We start from the raw sequence: 10,098 nt of genomic DNA on the forward strand, positions 1-10,098 counted from the left end.
CGCTCAGCTAGTGCTCGTGCCTGCCTCTGCAAGGGAGTGTAGACAGACCCCACGCTCTCTTTTCCCTCTGTAACTATTTCTCCAGTACTGCCCCTTGCCTGATGTCAGTTCTCTTCTCCTCACTGAATTACAGGACACCAGGTCTCCAAGGAAACCCCCCAAGATTTGTAAAATGCTGATGGCTGAAGACCGGCCAGCCAGGCTGGCTGGCTGCTACTTGCTGTTGAGGCCAGGAAGCTTGGAAAAAGCTCCTGCGCGTCCTGTTTGCAGGTGACAGGATGATTTTCAGACAAGTCATCTCCTCCTTTTGGCAACAGGGCTTTTGAGTGCCACAGTGCCAGGACACTCACGGCATGACCCAGGAGCAGGGATCAGGTCCCCAGGAGCTGTCTGGGGGCTCCCTTCACATCAGCTCTTCCTCCAAGGCCACGGCAAACAGCAGCTGTGCTGCTGCAGGCAGCCACAACTCAGCTATCATACAAATGTGCTTACAATGCTAACTGTGAATATCCTGCTCTGCACCTTACCAGAAAAGCCTGAGAGGAAATTAGATGGAAGCAAATACAGCCATACACCTGACAAGCTGTTCTGCACTCCTTCAGTGCGCAGCCAGCCTCCAGCACAGTTCCCTATCTTCCTCAAGAGCTACTCTACCATGTAATTACAGGGGAAAACCTAAAGGTCTTCCTTCCCCTGCATACCAGGTAGATTTTTGTTTGTTTAGCCACAAATGGGCCTCTAAATCAATATAAAGATTCCCATCATGGAGTCCAGGAGTAAACAAATTCATGCGCACACTCCCTCGGCTCCTGCTGCAGCCTCTACTTCTCCTCTACAGCCACTAGCTTGAGCTGCTTCTGGAATAGAACTACCTGTCTTTGGTGCTCAGATCCTAGGATCAGAACAAGACGACACATATACTTACTCTGAGGAACTGAACAATTGAATAGTCATTTCTCGCCGTGCAGGTTAAAACAAGGAATGCTGGGGGGAACCTACTGCTGCCCAGCTACAGGCAGAGTCACGGTGAGCCACGGCTCCCTTAGCTGGGCTGCACTCAGATGTTTAGAGCCACATTTCACCCTAAAGCATCCTCATCAGCCCCTCCAGATTTCCCACAAACCAGCCAGGGAGCACAGGGGGACACAGCACAGCCCAAGTGTAACACACAGAGCACCCCCTTCCCCAGGGATGCAGGAGGGGGCTCTGGCTCTCCAAGAGCCCCGGGATAACCCATCAGGTGGTTGCCCACAAGCCCCTGACTTCTTGCTCTCCTACCAAACTAAAGTCTGCTAACACAACAGTTGTGGGCAAGGCCTTGCCGTGCCTTTGTAGGCCACGCTTAAACAGCGAACAAGTGTCTTTAGTTTATCTATTCATTTCTGGCACTGAGGAATGGCTGGGGTCAAAGCCAGTCCCATTCTCAAGCTGCTCTTTGTTCTCCAGTTTACCCAATACCCCCTTATCCCTCTCGTTGCCCACCCACCTCCCCCTCTCCATTTTACCACAGGTCTTAAAAATTAAGCTGTGCATGAAACCAAACACCACACTTGAACACGGCCCAGCAAATGCTCTCCATGGTCACAGAAGGATCCTAATCGACCATAAAAAATGGATAAGAGCAGCGTGCCCTTATATGGGCAGAAGCTAGACAAGCATCTGACACAAACATAATTTTTAAAGAAAAAATAATATTTATTTGCAATATAAACAAAGTCCCAATATTGGATCAGTATATATAGGGTCACTAATTTTCCTTCATAACTCAGAAAGCAGAACCATTCCTCACTAACAAGCTCTCATTTGTACTAATCAGAAGACGCATCTTATTTTTTCCTTTAAAGAATAAAGACCACTAACAGCACAGGAAGCCTTTACAAACCAGCTTAGCTGTAATGCAATACAGATGCACTGTCAAAAAATCCCTGAAAAAATAAATTCCTCCATGAGGTAAGATGCAATTAGGATATTCTCAATTTTCTCACTCACAACCGTACGCCCATTCTCCCTTCCAATGACCCACGATCCCAACATTGTGGCAAACAAAACCCAACAAACAAACAAAAAACAACCAGAAAAAAAAGAAACATAAGCTCATTCCAACATTCTGATAACATCTTTAACGAAAAAGAACAGTTTCAGGATGTGACAGCGTCAAACATTCCTCCAGATGGAGATTTTTTTTTTAATTGTTTTTTCTTTTTCTTGAAAAAAGTACAAAAAACTGGATATTTAGAAAAAAATCCGTGGCTTTTTTTTTTTTTTCACTTACTTGAGAGTTAAAGTGGACAGGGAGGGGGGAGAAAGGAGGGACTACATTGCAGCCAATAAAGAAATCTCCGAATCCGTTCTGCCCTCCTCCCAGAAATTATTACCACTTCCTCCCCTCCCAGCTTGGTAAAAGGAGTTTGCCAAACACTAGCCAGAAATACATACAAGTCTTCTCAGAATAGAAGGCACGGCATAAAGTTATTCAAAAGAGGAAGAAAAAAAATCAGAACCTCTGTTGAAAGCTCCAATCATCTCAGAATTTGCCAGTTAATATATATATTCATTCATATATATATATATATATATAAAAATTCTCTGTTACAATGTTCTCCTCATCATTTCCACACCTCTTCACCCCCCTCACACGCTCCGTGCGTGGCGATTGAGTCCTGTCCCGCCACACAATCCTCGCTCTGCTCCAGGCGCTCGCTGCATTCCCCCTCCACCCCGCACAACTTGGAAAGGATCCAGTGTGCACAAGAAACGCCAGCATCACAACTACCTTCTGGACTCGGGAAGCTGGAATGGTTTCAGGCCAGCTGGATGACGTTAAGTCAGTCAACAGGCAGCAGAGAATGAAAGCCGGGCTCAGACATGCTTCTACCAACTCTGGAGGCTACGAGAGTTTTACCTCTGGCAATAGCAGTGTTTTTGGCAGGGGTGGCATTAAAAAAAAGCTTGCGGCTTAGTCACCTTGGCTGAATCAGTGCAGAGTTTGTGATTGTGAGTGCAGGAGTGGTGAAGGGGTTGCGTTTAAGCCCAACTGGCCTTCACACATAACAAAGCTTCCTACCAGATGCTAACAACAACAGCAGCAGCATGTATCTCTCTCTGGAGTACCCAGTAATATGCCAGGACATACCAAGGCTTCACAAAGTGTGCAAAATGCATTTGGTCAATATAAACATTTGATTAAAAAAAATAATAAATGATCAAACAAGAAACAGAATAAAATACTGGTTTTGCAACCTGGTCTGTACAAACAGTCAAGAACTTACATATCTAAAAAGAGTTTGAACCCAAAGCTCGAGTAAGATCTACCTTTTCTTATTTTTTTTTTTTTTAAAATCAAAAAAAGTAAACTTGGGTTTTAAAACAGTCTTGGCCCAACACCTTTTGTTCAAGGTTTCCAAGTGCATAAATCTCCTCATTTTCCACAGCAAGCTAACCCCCGGTAGCTCTTCACACGTGTGCGTGTTCTGACAGTCTCAATGCACCCAGGAAAGCGGTTATTGCCGGTGACAGCTGCGTCCGAAACGCGGTAACATCGCCCTGGAAAAACACTACTTCTTCAAACCACTTGGATCAGGATACTTAGTGAGCGGCATTAGCCTTCCTAAAGCAGCGATCAGGCACCTCTGCCCAGAGAAGCTACTCATCTCAGAGCTGCCTGGCAAGAAGATATTTTCGTTAAGAGTTGAAATACTCAAGAGAAGCGATTCGATGCTCGAGTTCCCGACCAGGCAGCATCCTCTTCATGTGGACTCCAGAGTGTTCAGCTGGAACAGGTTGTGGTTGGTGGGGGTGGTGAAGTAGAGCTGTTCACTGGGCGAGCGGTTGTCACAAGGGCTGTTGAGTCCCAGAGTCCTCTCAAAGTCCAGGAGCTGGCCCATGAAGTTAAAGTTTGGGGAAATGTTGGATTTTTTCCTTTTCACAAAGTCATAGGCATCGTTCAGGGACAAGTTGAGTTTTTGCATCAAGTAGGCAACAGTGACTGTTACGGATCGGCTGATGCCAGCGAGGCAGTGAACAAGGATCCCACACTTCTTGGAACGGGCCTCATCTGAAACAAGACAAGGGGAAGGGGGAGTCTATTATTCTGCACCAAAAATGCATGGCTTTGGAGCAGGGCCAGGTGGCAGCTGCAAGCTGCCAGCAGCACAACAACTGCCAGAACTGGATCCCCTGCCCCTAGCGACACCATCCCATGTCCTTTGGACACCCACATCTCTCCCCACAGGGCTCCTGCTGCATGGCAAAGCTGCACATCTCCAGCAAGGCGTGTGCTTGAGAAGTATCAATCAAGTCTAGCAACACATCCCTTGCCTAGGGAGCATCTGTATCCTCTGCTCAAGAGAGCTGAAGGAACCCACAGGAGGCAGATGGAGCTGGAGACAACAGCTCCAGGGAGATGCTGGTGGCTGGGCACAGCACACCCACCTCAACTCCAACTAAACCAGGGAAGACTGTGTACTCAGAGCAAGGCTGCAGCCCAGCACTACACGAGCTATTCTCTCCTGCTGTTCCTGTCCTCCTTCCACTAGAAAGTTACATGAATGCAGCCAATGCCAATCTAAGCAGAGTCTGAAGTGCAGGAACTTCCCTTATTGTGAAATTGTTCTTTAGGATCGACAGAAATGCACTTCACTACAAACAAACGCTTGTGTTGGAGGAGACTCTCAGGATGAATGGTAGCGGGAAGCAGGAATGCAAGCTGGACCAAAAAATGGCGAGAGAACAGCGGCGAAATTTCCCCTCCCTTGCCACCGACTGAAAAGCACACACACACACTCATTGTCTCTCGCACAGCCGGAACAGTGTGATCCCTTTATGAATTGACATCTCAGTGCTGAAAGAGGGACACGCCACTGAGAGCACTGAATGCACGCAAGTACCCAGCACTGCTTTTACTTCTGGGCAGCCCTATTTGAAGCCAGTCATTTGACTGAGAGCTTGGCGGGGAACGAAAAGGTTGCAGGAAAAAGAGGATCCTCGGGCAAATCCAGAGGTAAGAGACACTCCGGCACCGTAAGTGCAGGGAAGGGCAAAGAAGATGCAGGCAAAACAAAAATCCAGACCCAAGCCACAACAGGTTTTCTGCCCAGCCTCCAAAACCAGGCAAGAATTTCCAGTAGAGTGGGCAATCACCACCCAGTGTACTCAGCCCTCCCCCCAGGCTCTCCCGTTCAACATTTTTCCAGACATTTTTGCCTTTCATCTGACCTGCACGGCATTTCTTGGTGTTTGGTTTTAGAGTGAGGTAATCCTCCATTTCCTGTCATTAACTGGAAAGCACAAGCTAGGTGTTCACAGAGACATGGGCTGAGTGGAGCAGACAGATCCCAAATGCCACATGTCAGCAGGGACACTGTACCTCACCCCTGACGTTTAACACGCTGCTCACGCAGGAAGTGCAGGTGGGACATCAGACAGGTCCCTGTTGCCACACTGAAGCAGCGGCTTCTGACCAGTCATCTTACTGGAGGGCAGAAGCTGGGGGCAAAGGAGAGAGTGTGGGAACCAATTTCGGACAGCTGAAGAACAGCCAAGGATCCACCACTGCTCTGCCCCATTTCAGGCCTTACAGCACAGCAAGCACAAGCTATGGGGTCTGAAATGGGCAGTGTTGAAAGGGGCTGCACAGGTTTCAGTCTGCAGGTAAAGGTCACCCTCTCCTTTACCTACACAAGTATTTGTAATCAGAAACAAAGCCATGGGGCTTTTAAGAGTTAACGGTGATATTACTGCCTGTGCCATTCACCCCCATAAAACAGAGCTGATTAGGCTAATTACGATCGTGAGCAAACAGCATAGGTCAGGCTGGAAGTGTACATCCCTGTTCAGCCCAACAAACACTTCCGACAGAATAAGAAGCAATTCTCAAAGTCAAGGCTGGCCTGAGAGAAGAGATCTTCCTTCCCAAACCCCACCATCACCAGCTAAAAGTGTCACAGGGGCTAGGAGTTTTTCCATCTGAACTCTGCAGTGTAATTATAATCACTAACTCGTTGTGTTGACACTTACCTTAGAAGTATCCATACAAGGAGTTAGTTAAGCTAGGGTGACTTACAGCAGGATCCCAACTAGACTAGCAAATCCCCTTGGGAAAAGAAAACACACAGACACACATACGCACGCACACACAGACACTCCCTGATTTTAACCACATTTGGGGCTAAGGAGCTGCTGGCACCAGTCACACTTGTGCAGCTCCCACCTCCAAGGAGGGCAGGGAAAGGAGCTCCCCACTGCCCGGGTTCAGCCATTTCACACCAGTGCAAATCCCCACAACAAGGGCGAGAGGCAGAGGGGCCAGTCCAACCACTTACAGGTAGCTCAGCTGAGCTGCTGCAAGAGGGCAGAATTTTGGAAGGGGAGGCCCCCATGAACTCAGCCAAGGTGACATGCACCAGATGTGCCACCTCAGAGCGTGATACTTGGCTGCTAAGCTGATGCTGTGCCCTGGAAAGGTGAGGCTGGAGACAGCAGCAGCCCTGGGAAGTGGCACACCACATTCCCAAGCAGCACACCACATTCCCAAGCGGTGAGTATGAAAAGAGATGTTCTGCCAACTACCTACCAATGAAAGCAATGGCCTCAGGAAAGAACTGCGAGAGGTTCTGGCTCCAGTGATCTGAGATGGGGATCTGCTTGTACTTGAACTCTCCGTCATGCTCAAACATGTTTGGCAGGTTAGGAGTCACATTCAGGATGTACTTAATGCCGTATTTGCCCAGGACGTCCAAGTTGGTTGAATCTTTGGCACAGCCCAGGTACAGGTAAGGTAGGATCTGGACTGGAAAGGCAGGCTGATTGTTCGGGATGGGGCTCCCATCCGACTCCGTGGCACTGCTGGGTTCCCTGTCGGATTCGCCATCCGAGCAGTCGGAACTTATCCGCAGCCCTCCCAGGCCAAGGACTGATGCTGGGGGAGAGTTGCTGGGTGAGGAGCTGTCAAGGTTTGTCTCGCAGTGCTCAGAATATTCTGTCTGAAACTTGTTAAAGCCACCTGGGAAGGGGGAAAGGAGAGAGGGAAGGGGAGAGGCAGAGAGAAAAAAGATATTTTATTCTTCAGAATGGGAAATCCTTCTACCTGTGAAGATGTTACTCAGAAAGTCTTTAACAGCAAAAAGTTGGTATCCCTTCAACTTCCCACCAAGAAAAGCATTTCCCTGCTCCCTCATCTTCCCTGGGTAAACTGATACAGTGCAAACAGGGCCCGGGAGTCTAAAGAGTGGTTCTTACAAAGTTTGATATTGCTTGTGAAAAATAGGGCCAAACCTCAACCACAAAAGAAAGAAGCATCCACAAATAAAATCAATGTCAAGACGCAATCTTGCCTTGTTAGCTTCTCAAAAGTAAGGGTCTGGGGCAGTTTAGGCAAGAGCTTTTATGCCACTTAGAGAGAAAACAATCCATGTCTGAAAAGACAGATCACGGACAATCACCACATACTCACCCCAGGCACTAAAACCCAACGAAATTATTCATCTCCAAGTAGGAAAAAAGACCCTAAGTTCTGCCACAGAGCGATCCTCACAACTCTTTTATCACTACAAATAGGTTTTGCAATAGAGCGGTGTCGCAGGTTTGCTCTTCACCCAAACCACAGGAGGAGTGCAGAGTGATGGGACCTTTCACATGTGCCCCTGAGCCTTTTTCTCCAGATTTTCAGCTGAGCGGCTTGGGAAGGAAGGCAGAGGCAGGGAAGCAAAAACCCCACCGATCTACCTCCTTTCCAGGCAGGATTAAAGCGGAGCTCAGCCATCGGGATCTGACACTGACAAATAGTTTAATTAGAAAGGGCTCCTGAAAACTTCATTAGTGGGTTCGGCGGTTGTGGCGGGGTCACTGAGCAGGACAGACAGCTCCTGCCACATCCATTCATGAAAAAGGCTCGTCCTCGCCCTCCTCCTCCCCCCGCGCCGCCAGACAGCGCCGAGGAGCCATTTTGGAATTTTAATTGGAAACATTTCCCACCGAGGCTCCCGGAAAAAGGCAGAGAAAGGGGCTCAGCTCCTCCCCTGCCCATCGGGGAGAGCTTAGGAGTAACTTCAAGACCGTTCCTTCCTGCTAGGGATGAGGACGACGGGGAGAGAAGCAGGAATGCAAAGCGAGGGAGCAACGGAGCCCATGGGGAAACCACAAACCGGGACAGGATGTTGGGATGGGAGACTCGTCCGCGGGCAGGGATCGGAGGGTCGAGGGGGAATGGGATCATCCCCTGTGCTGGCCCCTCACGATGTTTTGAAAGGAGGCGTGTGCGGGCTGCGCAGCCCCGAGGGCTGGTCCTCAAATCCTGACTGCCCCTCTGCCGCCCCACCCCGCCACCAAGGGCTTCCCCGGCTCCCCAAAGTGGGTCTATCAAGGAACAGCCGTGTTTTTTAAAGAGCCGCAAGTGGCAACTTTCTTGGCCACTCTCCCCCACACACACGCTCCCCCGCTCTTCTGTTATTCCTGCCTCAAACCCGCCACCCAGCGACCGGACGGGGAGCACTGGGAGGATGGGAAGGGTCCCAGCAGCCCAGCCGTGGGCTCTGCTCAGCCCGCTGCGATCTTTCAAAATGGCCAAAAAAAAACCCAAAAAACAAATCTCCCCCAGCCCTCACGGAGGGGCGTGCGCGGGGTTCGGCTCCCCTGCAGCGCAGCTCCCCGCTCCCCATCGCCCTGCCCCGGGGAGGCAGCCGGGCTGCCCTTTCCCAGACCAGCGGCACTGCCTGGCAAAAGGGGAGGAAAACCCAAGCGGCTCGCCTTTTGGTTACGTGGGGAGGTAAAATAAAAACAGGGAAGGGCTCTCTCGCCCCCCCAAATGCGGCCATTCCTTCCGGGGGGCTGGAGGAAACCGGCGCGGGGAAACCCCGACAGGCTCCCTCCGGGGAGCGGAGGCGAGGGGCGCCCGGCGCTGCGCAGCCGGGATCGGCTTGGGACGGGGCAGCGCCGGAGGGGCCGCGCCGGCGGCGGGGCTGGGGGGCTCCTCCCGCCGCTACCGGGGAGGCGACGCAGGAAGAAGCGAGGCGCTCCCGGCCGCTTCCAGCCTGCGACCATTTTGTGCGGGGGATTAAAGCGGGATGCAGAGGAGGGGAAAAAAAACTGAGGGAGAAAAAAAAAGAATATCAGGCAGAAGGGATAAGGGAAAGAAGCAACACAAGCCAGCCACCTCCGTCCGACCAGGGGATGGGCACCCTGGGGATGCAGCGGCCGGCCAGGGGCTGCGCAGGGGGACACGGACAAGGGCTGCGGGAGCGGGACGGGGCTGGAGGGAGGGCGAGGAGCATCTCACCTTTCAGGTAATAGGCTTTACAGCCGTCATCGCGCAGCTTCTGGAGAAGGAGCCCCAGCACGGAGGTGGCGGCACCGCTGTCCTGCCAGTCGGCGGTGGCCTCGTCGTACAGCAGCACGGTGTCGGCCTTGCAGCGCTTAACGAAGCGCTCCTTGTCCTCGTGGTTGGGGATGATGGAGCGGATGGGCAAGTTGCCCTTCTTGAGGCGGCGCAGCATGAGCCCGGGGATGGCCAGGTTGATGGCCGTCTCGATGTGCGAGCTCTCGAAGAGCTCGTGGGGGCGGCAGTCGAGCAGCAGCAGCGAGCGGCCGCCGCCCGACTCCAGCTCCTCCTGCAGCCACTCCGCGCTCTTGCACGGCATCGCCGCAGCCATGGGCGCCCGCGGGGAGCTCCCCCAGACCTGCGTTTTCATGGGGCTCGGCAGCGGCGGCCGCCAGCGCCCGGCCCGCCGGCCACCCACGCGGCGTCCGGACGCGGCCCCGCTCCGCTCGGTCGGTCTTCGCGCTGCGCCGGACGCGGCTCCGCTCGGCACGGCCGTGGGGTGCGCGGTGTCTGCGGCCCGGAGCGCGGCGGCCCCCGCTCTGCCCTACGCGCTGCGCCCCATGCCGGCGGCCTCAATTAGAGCGGGGCTTCGCCGGCGCCTCGGCGTGTCATGCCTCGGGAGGCGGGGCGGCGGCGGGGCCCGGCGGCTCCGCCCCGCCCGGCGCCGCGCCGAGCGCCCGCAGCGGCGCCGCGCACACGCTGGCCCCGCCCCTCGCCGGGGCCCGCCCCCCCGCGCCCCCGCAGCCAATGAGGCGCGGCGAGGGGGGCGGCGCAGCCCAATGCGG

General features: G+C 52.6%; 1 protein-coding gene across 1 annotated transcript; it reads right to left on the reverse strand.

Annotated features, from left to right (window-relative positions):
- Positions 1-1,671: 1,671 nt before the first annotated feature.
- Positions 1,672-9,879, reverse strand: DUSP7 (dual specificity phosphatase 7). Its single transcript, XM_066195280.1, has 3 exons — positions 9,272-9,879; positions 6,572-7,000; positions 1,672-4,054 (listed from the first exon to the last, which is right to left on the reverse strand). Exons 1-3 carry the CDS (start codon positions 9,681-9,683, stop codon positions 3,747-3,749), a joined length of 1,149 nt encoding a protein of 382 aa, XP_066051377.1. The 5' UTR covers positions 9,684-9,879; the 3' UTR covers positions 1,672-3,746.
- Positions 9,880-10,098: the final 219 nt, after the last annotated feature.

Source organism: Chamaea fasciata, unplaced genomic scaffold (assembly GCF_029207755.1).
Source record: "Chamaea fasciata isolate MVZ Bird 193981 ecotype frontalis unplaced genomic scaffold, bChaFas1.0.hap1 SCAF_13, whole genome shotgun sequence".
NCBI classification, from domain to species: Eukaryota; Metazoa; Chordata; class Aves; order Passeriformes; family Sylviidae; genus Chamaea; species Chamaea fasciata.

Coding starts and splice junctions, on each gene's coding strand:
- DUSP7 (XM_066195280.1), bottom strand. CDS start 9,683: ATGAAAACGCAGGTCTGGGGGAGCTCCCCGCGGGCGCCCATGGCTGCG. Junction 7,001..9,271: donor TAAAGCCTATTACCTGAAAG/GTGAGATGCTCC, acceptor CCCCCTTCCCAG/GTGGCTTTAACAAGTTTCAG. Junction 4,055..6,571: donor TGAGGCCATTGCTTTCATTG/GTAGGTAGTTGG, acceptor GTCTTGTTTCAG/ATGAGGCCCGTTCCAAGAAG.